The sequence below is a fragment of the Spermophilus citellus genome, assembly GCF_964194105.1.
Source record: "Spermophilus citellus genome assembly, chromosome: 6".
Taxonomy (NCBI): Eukaryota; Metazoa; Chordata; class Mammalia; order Rodentia; family Sciuridae; genus Spermophilus; species Spermophilus citellus.
The window spans coordinates 157,844,783-157,867,240 of record NC_138187.1 but is presented as its reverse complement, the minus strand read 5'-3'; the positions used below and the strand labels follow the sequence as shown (position 1 = coordinate 157,867,240).

The window sequence follows — 22,458 nt, the reverse complement described above, 5'->3', positions numbered from 1 at the left end:
TGTCTCCTGTGCTCTCTGACCCCTGACCCTAGATCTTGCTGTGGTTGGCACTGCCTGGGTGACAGAAGAGACGGAAAACTCCCTGGACGTGGAGTGGGAGAACCCGCCGACCCAGGTGGACTACTACAAGCTGCGGTATGGGCCCTTGACAGGGCAGGAGGTGGCTGAAGTCACTGTGCCCAGGAGCAGTGACCCAAAGAGCCGATATGACATCACTGGTAAGAGCTGCACTGAGGATGTGAGGTGTTTGCTGAGGAGGGGAAAGTGTGTGGGGGGGTTGGGGGGGGAGGAGGTTGAGATAGGTCTGTGGAGCCCTGGGAGGGTTGGGTTGGCAGGCCCTGGAGGGGTTCCTGTTTTAGATGACTGAGTAGTTGCTGGGAGCTGGAACTCAGGAAAGGGGGATGCAGAGGGGTTGAGTTTTGCAAGGCTTGAAGTTTATATAATTCTCAGGGCCGTGTGTGTGTGTGTGTGTGTGTGTGTGTGTGTGTGTGTGTGTGTATGTGTGTGTGTATATTGAACCCAGGGCCTTGTGTGTGCCAGGCGAGCACTCTACCAACTGAGCTATATCCCCAGCCCCTTTCAGGGCCTCTTGAGGAGCAGGAGTGCGCAGTTTTGAGTACTCAGGCACAGGCCTGGGAAGGAGCCCTTGCAAGTTGGGGCCCCAAGGCTTATTCGCTCCATGGCCAACCCTCCTATGTGGTCTTGTTCTGCCCTCTTCTCCTTCGGCTCCATCTTGAGAGAACGTCTTGGGCTCCTCTGTGTTGGTGGACTGGAGTAGGAATATGTGCATATCCACGCACTACTTTTTTCTGAACTTTGCCCCTGGGGTCTGAATATTTGTATAAGGAGGAACAATCTCTCTCTCTCTCTCTCTCTCTCTCTCTCTCTTTCTTTTTCTTTTTTTTTTTTTTTTTTGGTACTGTGGACTGAACTCAGGGGCACTCAACCACTGAGCCACATCCTTAGCCCTCTTTTGTATTTTATTTAGAGAGAGGGTCTCACTGAGTTCTCAATTGCTGAGGCTGGCTTTGAACTCGAAATCCTCCTGCCTCAGCTTCTGGAGCCACTGGGATTACAGGTGTTTGCCACAGTGCGTGGCTAGGGAGGAACAATCTTTCAAATTGCTTCTACAGAGAAATAATTAAAAAAAAAAAAAAAAAGAAAGGTGTGGAGAGGGAGTAGGTATTATAGTGAAAAGGAAAGAGACTTTTTTGGCGTGGTGCTGGGGATTGAACCCAGGGCCTTGTGCATGTGAGGCACTCACTTTACCAACTGAGCTATATCCCCAGCATGGAAAGAGACTTTTAAGGGAAGATAATTGTTGGAAGCAGAAAAACATTTGGGGTTATGAATAAAATTGGGAGATAAGTGCTAGAAGGCCCAATAAGGAACCAGAGCTCGGACTTCACCTCCTCTGTCCTGTGCCCCCCACCATCAGCCTCTTCAGTGATGCCTTCTATTTCACCCGTCCTGGGGCTCTTTATGTGCCTGTACCCTGAGTCTTTGGGAGGGAAGCAGAACCCCTCATCTCCCCTCCACAAGAGAAGTCTGGGGGAAAGGCAGTGTTAGGGGAGGGGGCTGGAGTCTGCCCTCACTCTAGCACTGGCTGCTTGTTTCCAGGTCTGCAGCCCGGGACAGAGTATAAGATCACAGTTGTCCCCATACGAGGCGATCTGGAGGGCAAGCCAATTCTCCTGAATGGCAGGACAGGTAAGAGCTGCGTGGCGATACTTGCATGTTTAATTGTGTTTGCATTCAGGTATTGTTCTTGGTTGACTCTTTTCTGGATAAAAATTCTAGGATTTGCAGGCAGAGAGATTCTACCTCTGTAGATGTGTGGACATCTTTTTTCAGGATCATGAGAGGGAAAGCAGACTTCTCCTGTTTCAAAATTTTCTTGCCTAGAAAACGTCCCCCACGATCCTGGAGTCAAAGGTACTCTGGCACCTTTGTATTCATCTCAATTGTTTCAATCACTGGACTTTGGACCTAGGCACTCAGTTTCGTATTATCCAAGGACAGGGTGGCCTGTAAGTTTTTTCTTGCCTGATTTGTTCCTGATGTTTACACTCAGGCTGTCCACTTTGAAATATGAAAATATATTAAAGGCCCTCACATGGGAGTAGTGGCATAGTTACTATCTGTGTATTGAGAAAATACATAATGACAAAATGTTTCAAATCAGTAATTTGTAATTTATAAATTTATAACTTATATTAATCATAACAGAATTTGAAAACATCATAGGCGTATATACAAGACATCTATGTAACAGCTTTCAAATAATACTTGTGCCTATATTGAATTGGGAGCCTCCTATAGTCACTCTGTTCCTGCCTGCCCCAGGCGGGAAGCTGTGATCTAGAAGGTGATGGAACTGGTGGAGGCTAATTCTTGGAGACAACAAAGATGGGATCTTTGGATTTTGAATCTTCCTTGGAATTTTTTTTAGTTCTTTCCAACCCAGTCTCGGAAGTAGCTAGTTGGGATGGTGAGAATTGGGGGGAGATGAGGCGAGGATTGAATTCACTATTTTAATTGTTTAACAGATTGTGTATCTAAAGTATGAAAGAGTTATAGTTGAATGATTTTAAAGGATAAGATATAATCTAATTTATAAACTAGACAACATAGACTCTGTAGCCTGCCTGAATTGTGGACTAGCAAAACGTTATAGTGAGTTGGGAAATGACAAAGACTTCCCCGTTTCTTTCTCTGTAGCTTTGAATTCACTGAGAATTTACTCAGTGCCGGGCATTATACTCACGAAGCACTTTTCATGAATTATCTCATTTAGTCCTCAGCGATTATATGTTGTAGGGACTAATATGATTTCTATGTCATATGCATAATCAAACTAAGACTCAGAGAAGTTAAGCTCAGGAATCACCTAGCCAGGAAATGACAGAGCTGGGATTTGTATGCGGTTTGTGCAAATCTAAGCCTTTGGGCTTAGCTACAAAGGTGAAGTGTTTCCCAGTTTGATGATTATATAAGAGATGAACACATTCTCCTCTCTTACAACGTCAACAGAACACAGAATACCTCACCTAGGGTCACCAAACTGTGTGTGGGGATTTTTCCTCATATACCCAGAAGTTCTCCACCAGACACCAACGGAGTGTCCTGTAATTCAATTCAACTCAGACACTCTACCTGGAGGTAGTGTCAGATCCCACAGACTAAGGGCTCAGTCTCCCAAGACCCTTCTTGCTTCAGATGCTAGACACATCCTAGGTTGTCATTTGTATTTACAAGCAATCAACAGTGAGTTGAGGTTCCTAGGACTCTTTCCTTGGGTTCTATTAATTTGCTAGAGTAGCTCACAGAACTCAGGGAAACACTATACTTGCGTTTACTTATTTATTGTAAAGACTATTTATTGCACAGGTTGCAGATAAACAGCCAGATGGAAGAGATGCATAGGGCAAGGTCTGGGGGAAGGGAATGGAGATTCCACACCCTTTCTGAGCCCACTACCCTCCTGAAACTGCCATGTGTTCAGTAACCAGGGTGCTCTAGGAACCCTGCCCTTTGGGTTTTCATGGGGGCCTCATGTGGTAGGCATCACTGGCCTCTGGTGATACCTCAACCATTACCCCCTTTCCCCACACCAGTCTTGATGAGGGGAGTGGTACTGAAATGCAGCCAGCCTGTGTCCTGTGGCTGGCCAGGAGCTCCCAGTCATTTTTCTCTCATTAGCATACACAAAACTACTAATCATTTTGGAAAGTCCAAATGCTTTAGGAGCTGTGTGCCAGGAACAGGGACAAAAACCAAATATGTATTTCTTATTATAAATGATTGTTATGAGCTGTGCTATCCATTAATGCACACCAGACACATCCGAGTCTTTCCACAATGTCGAAACAATAAATTCACAAGCCACACAACTTTCATCAGCTGCGATCCACTGAGTGTCCATGATTCACTGGTGTCATGACTATGGCAATAGCTAGCTCTTTTATCCTATTCCAATCTTAATTGTTAATGTCTATGCCAAGTGAGTCATGCATCGCCGTCTGCACAGTGATGCGCGGGTTACAGATGGCGAAGAAGGGTCGTTGACAAGGGCTGTGGGTTTAAGCAGCAGAACTGAAAACGGAGGCAGAGGGCTGGTATAGTTGTGAGAGTGCTTCAGGTGATGGGATGAGGGGGAACCCAGCCAAAGAACTTGTCAGAGGTGTGGAACTTGTAAGGACTGGGCCCTTCAAGGTGAGGGGCCAGACGGCAGGCAGCTTCTAAGGGGGCTGAGTCAAGCAGGGAGCCAGAGAGAGTCTGGAGTTAGTCACTTGTTGACCTTGTGACACCTGGTGGTCTGAGAGCTGATGGCTTGGTGTGCACCGCCCTCTACCACCATCCCAGATGCCTCTCCTTTGTGTATTTCAGGTGAGGGTGGGGTGCATAGTTGGGTGGTCTGGTGTGCTTGAGAAGCCTGGTTTCCCTGATGTGGGTTTGATACACCCAGGAATCCATGTGCCTTTGATTTCTTTCATGAGGTTGTCATTTTTGTGTGTGTGTGTGGGGGTGGTACTGAGGATTGAACTCAGGGGCATTCAAACCCTGAGCCATATTCTCAGTCCTATTTTGTATTTTATTTAGAGACAGGGTCTTACTGAGTGGCTTAGCACCTCACTGTTGCTGGCTTTGAACTTGTGATCCTCCTGCCTCTTCCCCCCCCCACCTCCGCCCAGCCGCTGGGATTACAGGCATGCGCCACCACACCCGGCCACAGGTGGTCATTTTTATCAGTACAGTTGATAGTTTGTACCTTATTATTGTACCTTGCTATTGGGAGTTATTCTTTTCTGTAAGTTCTGTACACCCAACATCTGATGGTTTTCTCTTTGCTCAATCAAGTGGTTAAGTCATTCAGTTTGAGCACTTGCACTCAAAATGGAGTATCTCAGGGCTTCCCGCTGCTTTACAACACAGAGTGACTCAGGGCAAGGCACAGCCTGCCCTCCATGGTCACAGCACCACACCTCCGTCCTCCTTTTCCTTTACTGATGGTTAATTTTCATACTGTGTACTCCTTAGCTACAAAAATTTCTGTGACTCTTTGTTGCCTTGGGAGAAGGTCTAGTCCTTTTATCTTGGCTTCTGTGGACCTTGGTCCTCATTATTTCCAGCAGAAAGCCTTCCCATAGCCAAACCCAGCAGAGAAGGCTCATCTATATACTGCATTTGTTTATGTTGTAACCCCATCTTAGAAAACGCTCTACCTTCATCCCTGTCAATGAATTCAATTTAACAAATATTTATTGTAAGATAGAATTGGGCAAAAAATGACATAGTCCTTTAGAAACTAATAAAGATGACATGTCATCATACCTACACTTCATAGCAATATCACTTATCCTTCCAGGTTCCACTCAAACCTCTGCTTTTGGACTGAAGATTTTCATGACCACATTAAATGTAGGCCATTCTGCCTCTGAGTTCCTAGAGCATTTAATCACATGTGGCCTTGAATTCTCGTTAATCTTTAAGTATGCTATTCTAGCTAGAATATTAGCACCCAGGAAGTGTTTTTATTACCAATTATATCCTAAAAGCAGGATGGAATGTTTTATTGGACTGTAAACAAATCTGTGTTGTGTGTTCTGCTAATATAAAAAAGAAAAGTTCTTGTAACTTCTAAGGTCAGGAAACACTCTCGATCCTGGCTAGACTACTAATTAATTTAAGAGAAAAAGGAAACTGCTTTCTCCAAACATTTTGCCTCTCATGAGATGGAAAAAGGCACTGGAATTTAAGAATAGTATAAGCATGTACAAGGAGGAAAGGACACAGTTCAGGTATTTTCCACTTAACAAGTCACCCAGTGGAACTTGTTAAACCAAAACTCTTGAGACCAAAGGATTTCTAAATAAAAGCATTTATTGAGTTGTTACAGCTGCTGGCCAGAAAGGACCAGGTCTTTGGACAAAATCCTGCAGCTACCAGCAGCAGGGTGAAGTAGCAACTGGAAATATATCTGTAGCATCTACAGCCAAGAGTAATTTTACAAAATTTAGGGAAGGAGAGCACAAGTTGTTTGCTTTGAACCCACAATGCCTGCTGATCAAAGGGGTGAATTATGCAAGGAGGGAGGGCTTGGAATAGGAGGGGAGTCTGCAAGCAGGGTACTGGTAGTTTCCACATTGGTTGGAGTTAGCAGTTTGGAAAATTTATAAGTGAACAGCGAAATGTCCCTGGGCAGTAATGGGACTTAAGTCAAGATTTCAATATATTCTCAGCAATGTGAAAATCTCCTTGTGTGAATTTCACCCACAGCTGTTAATTGGTTAATTTCCCATAGCTCTTTTGACCATCCTCTGGACTTCTAATTATGTAGAGGACATCTCTGAGTTTTTCTTTTATCAAACGAATATCACAAAAAGGGACAGAGTTGACAGAAAATCCTCTCCCTATTAACATACTTTATGTGCAGAGAGAACCTTCTGGAAAGGTGTAGCTTTAGGTGGGCTGGCTTCCAGAGCAGCAAGCACAACCAGGCCAGTGTCCTTAGAGGACTGTCCCTGTTTTTCTCCATCAGCCCTTCAGCACACTTCACATGGAAGACAAGAAAAGCAGACAATTAACAAAGAGGCAGTTGCCATTTTTTTTTTCATCTTCAGTTTCTGCATCTGTAAAATGAAGGGTAGGACTAAACCAATTTAAAGTCTTTTTTATGTCATGGTTATTCTTTTGATGATTTCTGTGATGCCTGCCTCCTTATAGTGAGCATGAAACAAAGCACGCTTGCTTTGTTCTGATTTCACAAGCTCCCAGGCACAGCGGAACCTGTTGTCTACATATTCGCTTGTTAAAAGTTTTCTCAGAACTTTCTCCTTTAGATGCAAATGAAATAGCAGTTTTGCTTCCCTTACTGTTTCACTTTTCACTCATTTCCAATGTTCCATTTGCAGTGGCCTCACCTCTTGACACTTTCTTTCCCAGACTCCTTCAGCGTTCCAAGCTGAGCTCCTGTCCACTTTAGAACTCCTGTCTCTCACATAGCCACCCAGGGCAAACACCAGAGGCTGAAACACATTGACCGTCTCTTTCACTGGAGTGACTGCTCTATTATGATGGCTTCTGCATCTGTGAGGCTTCATGAGTATTATTTCTGGTCCTTATAATAGTATTGCAAAGTATTATTATTCCCATCTTACTGATGAGAAAACTGAAGCCTACGTAGTTTTGGAGACTCAGGGTGAGCTAGTGAACAGCTGATCTGCCGCTTGAACTCAGAGTCCCTAAAGACCAAGGTTGGTAAACTTTTCAGAAGCAAAGTTAGAGGGGAGCAGGAAAAGGAGTTGATCTTTCTGAGCACATTTTTCTATGAATAGTGCCTTTTGAATGATTTTTGTTGACACAATGAAAAACCAGTCACAGAGGCCTTGAGCACAGGGAATGGCATACCTAGGCACTGTCGTCCAACTTTTCATAAATTCACCTTCAAATCAATGGTGTAGGCCCTGGTCCTCTTCTCTTCCCCCAAACCTATATCCATAGATTTTACATTCTGGCTCTGCCCTTCCCTGCAACACAGCTGGGAGAGTCACAGGTGGCCACCATGAACAGGGAAACTGCTTTCTGTGGCTGTGTGAGCACTGGACATGTGCTATTGAGCATTTCAGCATAGGCCTAGGACAGCCAGTCCCCCCCAACTTGGTGAGAATCTTGTTATAAAGTAAACTTTCCTTATGAGAATGGGGCTACCAATTAGCCTGCCTCTTCTGTATATTCTGTATATTCAGGTTATTAGGTCCCTTTGAGCTGGGGCTCTCTTTTATTCTAACTTACACATGCACTCAAAGGTGAGTCACCTATCAAGTCTTGTCAGTCTTGCCTTAAATCTTTCTGGCCTTAAACAACCTTGAGAAAGGTCTGCAGGGTGCTAGTGTCCAGCAGGGGAGACGTTGCAGCCTGAGAAGGAAGGTGGGGCTGTGGTTCCAATACTCTGTCTTGTAGTTGAGGCAGCAGCTGTGACTCATTGATGATTTGGCCAGCTGGGACAGCACTGGGAGACTTTGTTGCATGGAATCGAGGTTTAATTTCCCAGACTGAGATTTCACCTTTGGAGGGTGCTTATCCCTTCCCTAGCATGTGCAGAATTATTTATTGTATAGAAAGAGGCAACAGGGCTGGGAGAGTCCTCTGCTATGTGCATGCTTCCTCCTGAACACCTCTTAGAGCCTGCTCCAGCCTCCTGAGACCTGGAAATGGCCCCCTGGGCATCAGTGGCCAATTGCCCAATCTCATTCCATGAGGTCTGCTCTGCTGATGAGGAATGCCCAGAGCCTGTTTCCCAGAGGCAAAAGGCCAAGACTATTTTCTCTCCTTAGTTTTCTCTTCAAGTTATGATTTACTACTGCTGCTAGATTTTAGATATTACTAACCTTTCAGATCACACTTTGTTTTGTTTATGATTTGTTATTAGTAGTGGTTCCATGAGAATAGACTTATGATAATGCTGCATGAGTTATAATGGTATAATGTGGGAATGCATGGTCTGATAGAATTGGATTCAAATACCACTTAATACGTCTCCAAGCAACCGTTGGTCCCATCCCTCTTTCTACTTCCTACCGTGAACCTTTCCCTCCCCATTGCTGTAAATGGTCACTCCATTCTGCATATTGCTCAGACCCCAAACCAACAAGTCATTCATTGTACCCCACATCAATTCTGTCGGCAGATTCTGGCAGCTTTACCTTTGAAAACTCCCAAGCTGACCTTTTTTCATGACCTTTGTCACTGCGGCAGTTGTCTGAACACCTGCCATCTTGCACACAAACGGTTAGTACAGCCTCCAGGTGGCCTCCACTCAACTTGCTATGGTCTGTACTCTTATCAGTAGCTAGAAGAATCTTTTAGTAACAGAAGTCAGATCATATCATTCTTCTTTGCAAAACCCCAAATCTCATCTCAAAAATCTCATTTCACTCAGTAAGCCAAAGTCATTACAATGGCCTTCACGGCCGTCCACAGTCCACTCTCCCCCTCGCCTCACCGGCCTTATCTCAGGCCACTTACTCTATCCAATACCTGGTCCTCCTTGCTGTTCCCTGAACACAGGAAGCAGGGTCTATCAACTTATTGTTCCTACCTGGTAGTAAGTTCCCCCAGGATGTTTACGACTGGCTGCCTCATTTCATTTAGGTCTGTTCAAATGTGACCTTGTCAGTGAGAGAGATCTTCCCTCATTTCCTTGTCTAAAATCATGAAGACAATTTGTTCATCGTTTTCTTTCTTCCTTTTTGGTGCCAGAGGTTGAAGCCAGGGCCTTGCACACCCTGAGCACTTGCTCTGCCCCTCAGCTATATCCCTCATCTGTGTTCCTTATCCTGTGGTCCCTTTACCTTGCCTTGTTTGAATTCATAATGCTGTACTACTTGCTTGCTGCCTATCTCTTCCCGAGAGAGTGTACACTCATAAGACAGTCTAAATCTTGTTCATGGCTTGTATTAGTTCCCAAAAGCTTCTGGAACAACCTACCAAAACCTGGGTGGCTTAAAACAACAGAGATTTTTGTCTCTAGTTATGGAGACTAGGAGTCAGAAATCAAGGACAATATCCCCAGGACAATGCTTACTCTGATGGTTGGAGAGGGGAACCCTCCTTTATCTTCTAGCCTCTGATGTTTATCGACAATGATTGTTCTGTGACTTATAGAAATATCCCTCAAATCCTATGGAATTGGCTCCACCCTAATAACCTCATTTTAACTTGATTATCTCTGGAAAAACTCTATTTCTAACTAAGGTCATATTCTGAGGTCCTTGGGGATAGCACATCAATATATTTTGGGGAGTAGGGCTGGGGGAAGGGCACAGTTCCATCTGATGAATCCCTAGCTTCGAGGAAGCATTCAATGACTTTGTGGAATGAGTCTGACTACTAGCTGAGTGATCTTAAACAAGTTATCTAACCTTTCTGAGCCAGGCATGTACTTAGTGCTGTAAGAGCAGTAGCTTTTATTCATTTTCCATGGGATAATCTGATAAATGCCTTGTATTTCTACCATGAGATTTGATAAAGTAATATATAAAAAGCACCTGGCACTTAGTATGCACTCAGTAAATGGCAGTTGACTTACTAAATGAAATCTGCACTGCTTCTGGTGATGGAACCTGTTTCATCTCTATACACAAATGAAACATTGCCCTTGTACTTGAGAAAGATACATTATAGCTAATAGTAAAAAATGAGACTATGTGAAGTTGTAACTTCTCTCTGGAGACTCTTTGGCCAAGAGACTAAAAGTAGCATGGGAGGAAGGAAAAATGCTTAGGTGTCTGAGAGTAAGAGCTGTTTTGTTTACTTACCCCCAAGATGCCAATGTGCATTTAGGGGAGTTCTGGTGACATGCCTCAGATTTGCTCTGTGCAGCATCTTTATCAGGGACCTTGATGATGTGCTGAGATGGCTTACTTATAAATTTCTCCAATGACAAGAAGCTGGACAGGAAAGTAGCTATATTGGATAAAAGACTAAATTATAAATGAAATCTATGAGATAATAAGGGTCAATGTTGGGTTCAGGAAATGTATTACATGCAAAAATGAGAATGGTGTGGCTTAACATGGAGCCTATTGATTTTAAAAAAATTTTTAGTTGTAGATGGACACAGTACCTTTATTTACTTATGTTTATGTGGTGCTGAGGATCAAACCCAGTGCTTCACATGTGCTAGGCAAGTGCTCTACCACTGAGCCCCAGCCCCAGGCCATTATTGATTTTTGATGTGCATCAGAGTCATTTGAGAGTTTTGTATATTGACTTTTAAAATAGAATGCCAAGGCTTATCTGAGATCTTCTGAAATGAAATCTCTGGTGGTGGTACTTAGGAGGCACCCAGTGTTTATAATGATCAAGAGCCCTTGAATTAGTGAGAAAGATTAGGGATTTTCTAAGGCCACCAGCTCAGGACATGTTATTGGGAAGCACATATGTGTTGAAGACATGGGCTGCATCTTGTCTGGGTTGGTCCTTTTTGAATATAAACTTGATACCAGCAGAGATTTCTGATTCATTTATTGATGACTGCCACTGATTACATTCCCTGGCACTTAATGGATGTGCAATGAATTGTGGAACAAATGAACTCAGCTTAAAGCAGAGGCCAGTGTCCACCTGTCACTGATGATGGAGAGACCCTCTTGCATGGTATAGACTACAGAGTGAGGTCACCCAGATTAACTAGATCTTAAAGCATCTGTGATCTTGGCCAGCCAAATGGGTTTTCTAATGTTTCTTTCTCATGCATTTTTATGAAGAAATTGATGGTCCAAGGAATGTGGTCACTGATCAAGTGACAGAAGACACAGCAGTTGTCTCCTGGGACCCTGTGAAGGCTGACATAGACAAGTACGTGATTCGCTACATTTCCCCTGAGGGGGAGACCAAGGAGACAGCAGTACCCAAGCACCAGAGCAGCACTGTCCTGACTGGCCTGAAGCCGGGGGAGGCATACCAGGTGTATGTGTGGGCCGAGAGGGGCAACCAGGGCAGCAAGAAGGCCGACACCAAAGCCCTCACAGGTATGGAAGGCTGGGGAATGGCATGACTCCCCAGAGCAAGGGGAGGGTTCATGTTTGAATTAGGAGGTTGTTGCCACTTGGCATCAACTCTTTCATTAGCAGGGTAGAGGAAACTTGCAAAAGCAATTTTGAGTTTCATAATTAGAGAAATTTTTCCTTTTTAATTTTAAACTGAGAAGACCAGACTTTTTATTTGATGCAGAAGGTCATTTATTTGGGCTGGAATTCTGTATGCAACTCTCTCAAGAGAGAACCTTTTTTGTAATTTTCATTTTTTTTTTGAATGTGAAAATTTAAGTGTTGGACTGACAGGAAATTTGAACACTTATCTCAGTTTGCAGTGACTGTGTGGGCAGTCTGCATATAATCTGGAGCTCTCTTGCAAACCATGGAAATGGAAATGGTTTGCATCCTGAGTCAACATTCCCCAAATGTGCCGATTCTGCCTTTAAACTGTAGGAACATAAGCGTTGCCATTCTTCATCTGCTCATCCTGCTCAGCCTGGGCCTGCAGCTGTACTGAGACAGAGCGTGGCCATTCCTTCTGGCTACACCCTCCTCTAGTCCCTCCCGGGATTCAGAACAGCCTGACTGTGGTGCTCACTTGAGGTTCCAAAACACTCGACAGGACATCATGGGAAAAGGATTTGCTTATCGTGTGGGCCCTGTTCTGGGCAGTCGCTGAGCTGACTTTCAGAGAAGCAGGTACAAGTTAGGAGTATGGTTTTAGAGTGCGGCTGTCCAGATTTTAATCTCAGCTCTGCCATTTGCTAGCCAAGTAGCTTTGGGCAAATCACTTCACCTCTATTCCTCAGTTTCTTATCAGTAAAATGGTGCATGAGAGTCTGCATCAGAGGTCATTGGGAGGATTACATGAATTACTTCATGTAAAATACCTGACATTTGGCAAGTGCTATGTAAATAACAGCAATAGTTATTTCTTAGAATTAATCAGCCTTTGGCCTTGGAATGTTTTGTGGTGCACAGCCTGCTGAATAGATGCTAGTGGGCCTCTGAGAGCCCCCTTCTTCTCCAGGGAGGAGAGAAGTGGACAGTAAAGACTGCAAGTTCTAAATCTGGTGAAAGTCAGGATCATCAGACTTTCTGTAAAGGATCAGATATAAATGTCTTTGGCTTTAGAGATACAGTTTCTGTGCAGCTACTCAGCTCTGCTGAGGAATGTGAAGACAGCCACAGACAACAACTGTGTTTCAGTGAGACTTTATAAAGACGTGCAGTGGGTCAGATTTGGCCTATGGGCTGTAGATTGCTGCCTCCTTGTCTGTTTACTCATGGCTGTCTATTTACTCAGATTTTGAACATTGTACAAAGAAAGCATGTGGATCAGCTCTTTTAAGAAAATGGAGGTTGGACAAGAGAAGAAACTCCTCTTTCCTCAGGTGGGGTGGTGTTAGTAAGCACCCCACAGTTGGGGATCCACTGGAGTGTGACATTGCTGCTGGGTGGGGGGCATCAGGCATGGAGCTGGGCTCTGGGGGAGCCATGATAAAGGAACTGACTCACGCCTGGGAGTTGTTCACAAGTGAACAGCTAGAGGGCATTGATTGCAGCCCCGGTTCTCACCAGCGTGGTCACAGAGAAACCCGGGCAGACTCTAGAGTAGGATTTGTAGAGAAGACAAGTGAAAAAGATCAAGTACACTGAGTTAGGTTCTAGAGGAAACACACAGCCCTGGAACTGTGGCGACCTATAAAAAGGATATCAACCACAGCCCAGGGTGGGATAGGGGTCATAGCAGGCTGTTGAAGGAGGTGACAACTGAACACAGCCTGGAAGGGCCGGTGGCAGTTAGAGGTGACAGCAGTGTGCTAAGAAGCTTCAGGTCAGGTAATCTCAGGGCTTGTGAAGGGGGCAGGTCTGTGAGGGGCTGTGTTGTGAAGAAGGCAGGAGGGGTAAAGCCAGCTCAGAGTCCCAGGAGCTAAGTCATCTGTTCTTACATGACAGCTGCCTGTGCGCAGTCTGAACTCTGGTCCTTAAGGCCAGTCATGTTCCTTGGCCATGGATTTCCCTGAGCCAGTGTGCTAGGCTTGGCAAGTCCTGCCAGGCAGGTGTGAAATACATTTGCTATCCCAGAGAGCCCAGCCTTTTGAGGAACTGTTGTTTAAACATGAAAAGAAAGGCATCCTTTCTAACCATATAACAGTTACTTTGATTTTTAACTCTCTCTAGGGGTTTACATTTAGAGAGAATGTGGTATTTCACATATAGTATTTACTATGCAATAGCTCCTATAGAATTCACCCCTGTCTGTGAGGTAGGCACTGACACTTCCCTCTTCCTAGAGATTAGGTCACATAGAAACCCGGGAAGCTCCTACAAGTAGGAGTACTTTTATTAGCCCAGGCCTCAAATACCATCCCTTTAAAACTCTTCCGGTTCCTGGACACAGACATGCTGTTTAGATGGAAAGAACTAACAGCTCCTACATCCAGGATATTTTTCTTCCCCCAAACAAATGCAGAGAGTTATTGAAGTTATTGCTTACAAGAAGTTAGGAATAGGGGTGGGGTTGTGGCTTAGGGGTAGAGCGCTTGCCTAGCACGTGCGAGGCCCTGGGTTTGATCCTCAACACCACATAAAAATGAATCAATGAAATCAAAGGTATTGTGTACAACCAAAAGAAAGATATATATAAAGTTAGGAATAGAAAAAGTGTGCTATGTTAATACAGGCTAGAGGAGAAATCTGTATATGAAGACCAATTCTTTTCATCAAAAAGCAATTTATGGGGAAAGTGTATAGCACTGATCTATATGTTGCTACTGTACTTATTAAATGTGGGATCTCCGACTGTTTCCTTGCTTAAATCCTCCAACTCACTCAATTATTGGCATATAGCAGACTCTGAAGGTTACCGAGGTCCTCTTTTTGCCTGTGAATGTGCTGGCTTTTCAGGAACTAGAGGGTGGTAAAGTCTGCCTTCTTTTATATCTTAAAGAAATTGATGGCCCAGCTAACCTGGTGACTGACCGGGTGACGGAGAATACAATCACTGTCTCCTGGGACCCTGTGCAGGCTGCCATTGACAGGTATGTGGTGCGCTACACCTCGGCTGATGGAGAGACCAGGGAGGTTCCAGTGGCCAAGGAGCAGAGCAGCACCGTCCTGAAGGGCCTGAGGCCAGGTGTGGAGTATAAAGTCTATGTGTGGGCCCAGAAGGGGGACCGGGAGAGCAAGAAGGCCGACACTAAGGCCCCAACAGGTGAGTAGAGAAAAATGGCCCATTGGAATTGGATTCCGTACTTGTGGATTTGAGTGTGCTTGGAACCAGGGACGAGAGACTACAACCAGAACCCTGAAGCTGTAGGACAGTGAGCTCCAGGGTTGATGTCAGTGGGCTGCTCTTCTCTGACAAGTGATGAGCTGTTCATGAAGCCACTTGGGCAGGAGAAGCAAGCAGTAAAGTTGTGTTGTAGCACTGTTTTTAGCAGACTTGGGCAGGACACATAGGATATGGTTATTGCAGGGATGGTGGTAATAATTTTACAGTGCTTGCTGGTGAAGTAGGCCTTTGTGAAATGATAAATTAGGTGTCCCAACGCTCAGCAGATGTTTAATTGGCAGTCTATGTGTGCATATACTACTAAAGACAGTCTTCCTTCCACGTCAGGGAGCTGGACACCCAGAAGTAGCGCCAAATTTGTAATAATCCTCCCTTTGAGAACCAGAGGGCTGCCTTCTCTCTGCGCTAATGTTCACACTTCTTTTTTCAGTCCTGGGGAGTGAACCTGGAGTGTTCTACCACTAAGCTATACCCCAATCATTTTATTTTTTATTTTGAGACTGGGTCTTGCTAAATTACCCAGGCTGGCCTTGACCTTGCCATCCTTCTGCCTCTGCTTCCCTAGTAGCTGCAATTATAGGTGGGCACCATCACTACTTTCTGACTTGACTCCCCCCAGAGACTCAGGGTGGGAGTCCTGTTGCCTTGTGCTAAGAGCTCTGGAAGATGAAAATCTCAGTGTTTGGGGCTGGGTCTGTGGCTCAGTGGTAGAGCGCTTGCCTAGCATGTGCGAGGCACTGGGTTTGATCCTTGGCACCACATAAAAATGAATAAATAAAATAAAGGTATAAAAAATGTTGTATCTGTTTTAATAAAAAAAAAATCTTGGTGCTGGGGGGACCAGTGGGTGTTCCTTCCACATCAGAGCTGAGGCTTTCCCAAACATGTTCCTTCCAGACATTGACAGCCCCCAAAACTTGGTGACTGACCATGTGACAGAGAATACGGTCACTGTCTCCTGGGATCCTGTGCAGGCCGCCATTGACAGGTACCTAGTGAGCTACACCTCGGCTGATGGAGAGACCAGGGAGGTTCCTGTGGGGAAGGAGAAGAACAGCACCATCCTGACGGGCCTGAGGCCAGGCATGGAGTATGCATTCCACGTGTGGGCCCAGAAGGGGACCCAGGAGAGCAGGAAGGCCGACACCAAGGCCCCCACAGGTAAACAGCTCGTGACACGCTGTGTCACTGCCCAGCTCATGGTCTGTGCAGCTGGGCTCCTTCTCTGACCTTGGCAGACTGGACGGCTTCACGGACTAGGGGTCAGCATGCTTTCACACTAAATGGAGTACCTCTTACTTCCTTGAATGGCTTGCAGTCTTCACAGATTGATGGTTGCTGTTAACAGTGCCCCATTCTTCCCCTGCCTGTGTACCTTTCTTGTTGTTAAAAAATTAAGTGTTTCTTGGTGAGGAGTAAATATGAAGAAACACAAGTAACCGTCATGCCAAGAGAGCAAGATTTGTGCATCCTGATCCTAAACCAACTTAAAAACAAAAACAAAACCAAAAAACTTCCCACCTGTTTAAACCTTTCTATGAAGCCTGCCCTTGTTTCTGCCTTCTGGAGGAATTTTCTAAGCAGAAATAATGACTGTGTTTTTCTAGTTAAAAATAAGACAGTGTCTAGTCCCCCAAATGTCCATTGTTTGGTAATGGAAGAGTGAGTTCCTGTGAGGCAGTCCTGTACAGTTGGCCACTCGCACACCAACTGCCTGCTCTCAAGGGGCGCTGCTCAGCTTCTCTAGTGCTTTCTTTCTTGGACTCTCACTACTGTCCTTTCAGCTTGCTAAGTGCAAATTCTGATACATTTGTGTTTGAAAGAGAGGCTAAAGGTCCAGGAGGAGAGGCCAGGGGTCAGAAGGAAGGGGGCTAAAGAATCAGAAGGGAGGAGAGGTCAGGCGGGAGCAGATGCAGGCGTCTTGGAATGCCTTGCTGGGCTGTAACAATCACAGCTGATTTGGGCCTCTCAGGCGGGAAACAGAACCCAGCCCCTCTCCCTCTGGGGTGCCGCTCATTTCACTGTCCTGGGCTGCCTCCTTGAGGACCCAAGAATTCAGCTGTGCAGACAAGGTCTGCGTCCACGACACAGGAGAAGGGAAGAACATAGAAGAAGGGAAATCATGAGGACAAGAAACTGCCCCGGCCCAGCAAAACGGGCACACTGCCTGGTGCCTGTTAGAGTGTTTATTGATCAGCCCTTTTCCTCTTAGACATTGACAGCCCCAAAAACTTGGTGACTGACCAGGTGACGGAGTACACTGCCACTGTCTCCTGGGACCCCGTGGAGGCTGACATTGACAGGTATGTGGTGCGCTACACCTCTGCTGACGGAGAGACCAAGGAGGTTCCAGTGCGGAAGGAGAAGAGCAGCACCGTCCTGAAGGGCCTGAAGCCAGGTGTGGAGTACACGGTCGATGTGTGGGCCCAGAAGGGGGCCCGGGAGAGCAGGAAGGCCAACACGAAGGCCCCCACAGGTAAGGGGCATCGCTCTTTGGCAATCTAACACCTTTCAGGCTAAGCCTGTAGGAGGATGTTTTTATTTATTTATTTTTATTTGTTCTTTTTAGATTTACATGACAGTAGAATGTATTTTGTCATGTTATACCCACAGGGAGTATAACTTCCCATTCTTGTGTTGGTACATGATGTACATGAGTTTCACTGGTCATATTCATATGTGAACATATGAAAGTTATGTCTGACTCACTCTACTGTCTTTCCTATTCTCATGCTTACTTCCCTTCATTCCCCTTTGTCTAATCCAATGAACTCTGTTCCATCCCCTCCATTGTGTGTTAGCATCCACATATCAGAGAGAACATTCAGCCTTTGGGTTTTTGGGATTGGCTTATTTCACGGAGCATGATAGTCTCCAGTTCCATCTATATACTGGCAAGTACCATAATTTCATTTTATTTATAGCTGAGTAATATTTCATTGTGTATATGTACCACATTTTCTTTATCCATTCATCTGTTGAAGGGCACCAAGTTTGGTTCCATCTTAGCTATTGTGAGTTGAGCTGCTATAAACATTGATGTGGCTGCATCACTTCAGTATGCTGATTTTAAATCCTTTGAGTATAGACTGTCTATACTCCTTTGAGTATAGACGGAGGAGTGGGATAACTGAATCAAATGGTGGTTCCATTCCAGGTTTTCTGAGGAACCTCTATACTGCTTTTCAGAGTGGTTGCACCAATTTGCAGTCCCACCAACAAAGTTTGAGTGAACCTTTTTCCGGTGGGAGGATGTTTGGTTTTCCTTGTCTGATATTGGCAGAAATCAGTAACATGTAGAAGACCTGGATGGCAGACCTTTGTCATATTCTTCCTACCATCCTTCAGTAACTTTGAACACATTATCTTATAACAAAGACCGTGGATTCAGCCTCATATTTGGGTTTCATAAAGATTAGTGGTGATTGGTCATGTCCACCCACTATATCTCCAATTGTGTATTTCCTTTCTGGTCAGTCATCAAAACACTTTCAGAAAGGTTAGAGATTTAAAGAAGACACATACTTTAGGATCTGCATGCTGGGTACCTTGGGAGATGGCTTTTGTTGTGCTCACTAGGGAACAAGGGAAGGTTATTGCTTTCTTAGTGGATAAATCCTGTTTTTTATTTATTTTTATTTTTATTTTTTAAAATTTAATATTTATTTTTTAGTTTTCGGTGGACACAACATCTTTGTATGTGGTGCTGAGGATCGAACCCGGGCCGCACATATGCCAGGCGAGCGCGCTACCGCTTGAGCCACATCCCCAGCCCTAAATCCTGTTTTTTAATAGTTTTTACTAATTTGGGGATCCCACGGTTGTAATTATATGGGATAACAGTCCACAATTTTAGTGCTTTTCCAACTGTGTTCCTAATTTTTAAGAACAATCTTATTAAGATGAATTTACATATTATAAAATTTGCTCCTTAAAAACATACAATTTCAGGGGCTGGGGCTATGGCTTAGCGGTAGAGCGATTGCCTTTGCATGGAGGCACTGGGTTTGATCCTTAGCACCACATAAAAATAAGTAAACAAAATGAAGGTATTGTGTCCATCTACAACTAATATATATATATATTACAATTCGACAGTGTTAGTGCATTCAGAGCTGTGCAGACACCACCACAGTCTGTTTCAGCACACATAACCAAAGAGAAACCTCATATCCATTGCCAATTGCTCCCTGTCCCCAGTCTTTGCAGCCCTAGATAACAGCTGCTAACTGTTCACACATCTCCCTGCCCTGAGCATTTCATATCCAGGGTAGACATAACACCTGGCTTGTGCCTAGCTTCCTTCCTGAAGCATGGTATTTTCCAGGTTCATCCATGTTGTAGCCTGCATAGGTACTTAATTTTGTTGTGAATTAATATTTAATTGTATGGATACATACATTTTATCCATCCACCAATTATTGGATATTAGAGTTGTTTCCACCTTTAGCTATTTTGAATAATGATACTATGAACATTTGTGTACAAGGTTTTATGTGCACATATGTTTTCATTTCTATCAGGTGGGAACTTTCTAGACAATTTGCTAATCCTATCTTTAGTCTTTGAGGTACTACCAAACTATTTCTGAAGTGTTTGTGTCATTTTACATTCCCACCACAATGATTTATGGGTATGTGTGTGTGTGTGTGTGTGTGTGTGTGTGTGTGTGTCAGAGAGAGAGAGACAGAGAGAGACAGATAGACACTAAGATTGAACCCAGGGCCTTGTGCATGTTAAAAAAGTACTCTACCAGTGAGTTATACCCTCAGTCCTTTTAAAAAATATTTTGACACAGGGTCAAGTTACCAAGGCTGGCCTGAACTTGTGTTCCTCCTGCCTCAGTTTCCTGAGTAGCCAGTCATACCAGGTGTGCCACTGTGCCCACCTGAGCATTATTTGTTGAAATAGTAGAACAGAAATTTGTTGAGATAGTAGAACAGGAATCAGACTTGCCCATTTTGCATCTGAGAATGCTCAAATATAGTGCAGTGCAGGATATCTACAGGTCACTCAACTGATGTGATGATTCATGGTTTGATTCATAAAATATTCATGGATTATCAAGGTATCTTAAAATCTGTTTAGTGAAAGGCCTGCATTTACAGATGAGGAATGTGAAGCACAGACAGAGGCAGTGAGGGTCCTAGGCCATGGCCGGCTGAGGACAGAGCTGGAGAAGACCCATGGTCTTCTGCCTGCAGCCAGGGAGCTTCCTCCCCCTCAGCTCAGCCTCAGGCTGGGACCAGAACCCAGCCTCTCTCACTCTGGGGTGCTGCTCATTCTACTGTCCTGTGCTGCCTCCTTGAGGATTCAAGAATCCAGCTGTGCAGACAAGGTCTGTGTCTGTGACACCCCTAAAAACAAACATAGGAGAAGGGAAAACCATGAGAACAGGAAATTCCTCAACCCAGCAAAATGGTCTCACTCTCTGGTGCCTGTTAGTAGTGTTTATTGATCTGCACTTTTCCTCTTAGACATTGACAGCCCTCAAAATCTGGTGACTGACCAGGTGACAGAGAACACTGCCACTGTCTCCTGGGACCCCGTGGAGGCTGACATTGACAGGTACGTGGTGCGCTACACCTCTGCTGACGGAGAGACCAAGGAATTTCTGGTTGGGAAGGATCAGAGCAGCACTGTCCTGACGGGCCTGAGACCAGGGATGGAGTACGCTGTCCATGTGTGGGCCCAGAAGGGGACCCAGGAGAGCAAGAAGGCCTACACCAAATACCCTACAGGTAATGAATGCCATTCTTTGGGAACGTAATACTTGTTATGCTAAGCCTTTGGGAAATTGATTTTTCCTCCTCTGAAACTGGCAAAAGTCCATGATTTGTAGAAGACCTGAATGATAGACCTTTGTTATACTACTCACCTCATGCTTTAATGCTGTTTAACATGTTATCTCATTATGAGGAGCTTATCTCATAGTTTGGCTTCAGAAAGATTAATGATGATTAGTCATATTCACCTACTGTACCTCCAATTATGTATTTCTTTTGTGGTTAACCTCAAAATACTTCTAGGAAGAGAAGAGATACAAAGAAGCCATACATGTTAGGATCTATGAGCTAGTTACATTAGGGAGATGTCATATATAGTCTTTATAATGTTGAGATAGGTTTCTTCTATCCCTAGTTTCTTCAGTGTTTTTAGCATTAATGGGTGCTGAGTTTTGTCAAAGGCATTCTCTGTAACTATTGAGAAGACTATGTGATTTTTGTCCTTAATTATATTTATGTGGTAAATTACATTTATTGATTTGCATATATTAAACCATCCTTGCATCCCTGGGATAAAACCAACATAGTCATGATATATGATCTTAACATATCGTTAAATATTTGCTACTATTTAATTAAGGATTTTATCAGGGGTATTGGTCTGTAGTTTTCTTTCCTTGATGTGTACTTATTTATTTTTTTTTAAATATTTGTTTTAGTTGTAGATGGACACAATACTTTCATTTCATTTATTTATTTATTTTTTTAATGTGGTGCCAGAGATCGAACCCTGTGCCTCATACATGCTAGGCAAGCATTCTACCACTGAGCCATAATCCCGGCCCAACTTATCTGGTTTTAATAGAGTGATATTGGCTTCATAGAATGAATTTGGATGTGTTCCAAACTCTATTTCATGGAATAATTTGAGAAAATTTGGTATAAGTCCTTCTTTTTTAAAATTTTTTTTAGTTGCTGATGGACCTTTATTTTATTCATTTATTTATATGTGGTGCTGAGAATTGAACCCAGTGCCTCACATGTGCTAGGCAAGTGCTCTACCACTGAGCCACAACCCAGCCCCGCTGTTAGTTCTTCTTTAAATGTCTGGTAGACTTCAGCTGAAAATTCATCTGGTTCTGAGCTTTTCTTTTTTGGAAGACTTTTTATTACTGCTTCTATCTCATTGCTAGTTATTGTGTTGTAGGGACAGATGAGGCAAGGCACCGAAGATAGTAGGAAACAGTTTTATTTGGCTGCAGCCAGGTTCAGAGGGCACAGCTTTTGCTGTAATCAATTAATCCCCTGAACCCCGAGTTCAGGGAGTTTCAGAGTTTTATACCCAGCATGTAAAGGGAGGGGCTCAGAAGTTCACAGTCTGTAAAAGTTCACATAAAAGCAGCTTTTTCTTTCATTGTTTTGGGAAAGTTAACTCTTCATGGACAACACCTGAGAAGGGGAGAGCTTCTTTTTCCCTTCTTTCCTCCCCTGCCATGGTGTCCAGTTGGTAACTTATCTTAAAAATGTACACATCTCTGTGAATCCCAGCTCAAGGCCAGAGGCCTTGTTAGCACATTTCTACAAAGTACTATACTAGATATGTTCATGAAAAACTAGTAAGAGGTTGGGTGCTGGTATCTTCTCTGCCAGTGGCCAAGTAAAACAGGGTGACACGAAAATAGGAAGTTTATCTACATTGAACTCTTTTGCAGAGACTCTTTTGCTGACAGTCCTAACATCAGCCATGGTGAAGATTTCTGGAGAAGCCCAGTTAAAGACTTTTCAGTGGAGAAAGGGGGTGCCACTTGAATTGGTCTTTTTAGGTTTTCTGTGTCTTCTTGATTCATTTTTGGCAGTTCATATGTGTATAGAAAGGTGTCCATTTCTTCCAGGT

At 44.1% G+C, this 22,458-nt stretch overlaps 1 protein-coding gene across 3 annotated transcripts in view; it reads left to right on the top strand.

The window, feature by feature from the left end:
- TNN (tenascin N) overlaps positions 1–22,458 on the top strand; it is a 71,174-nt gene that overhangs the window by 15,020 nt on the left and 33,696 nt on the right. For 2 of the 3 annotated variants that reach the window (XM_081297736.1, XM_081297734.1), the window contains exons 5-11: positions 33–218; positions 1,621–1,710; positions 11,271–11,534; positions 14,494–14,757; positions 15,736–15,999; positions 17,051–17,314; positions 20,316–20,579. In XM_081297736.1, the coding sequence (XP_081153862.1) occupies positions 33–218; positions 1,621–1,710; positions 11,271–11,534; positions 14,494–14,757; positions 15,736–15,999; positions 17,051–17,314; positions 20,316–20,579 (1,596 nt within the window). The remainder of the gene's footprint in view (positions 1–32; positions 219–1,620; positions 1,711–11,270; positions 11,535–14,493; positions 14,758–15,735; positions 16,000–17,050; positions 17,315–20,315; positions 20,580–22,458) is intronic. The other variant, XM_081297735.1, reaches the window with a different exon arrangement.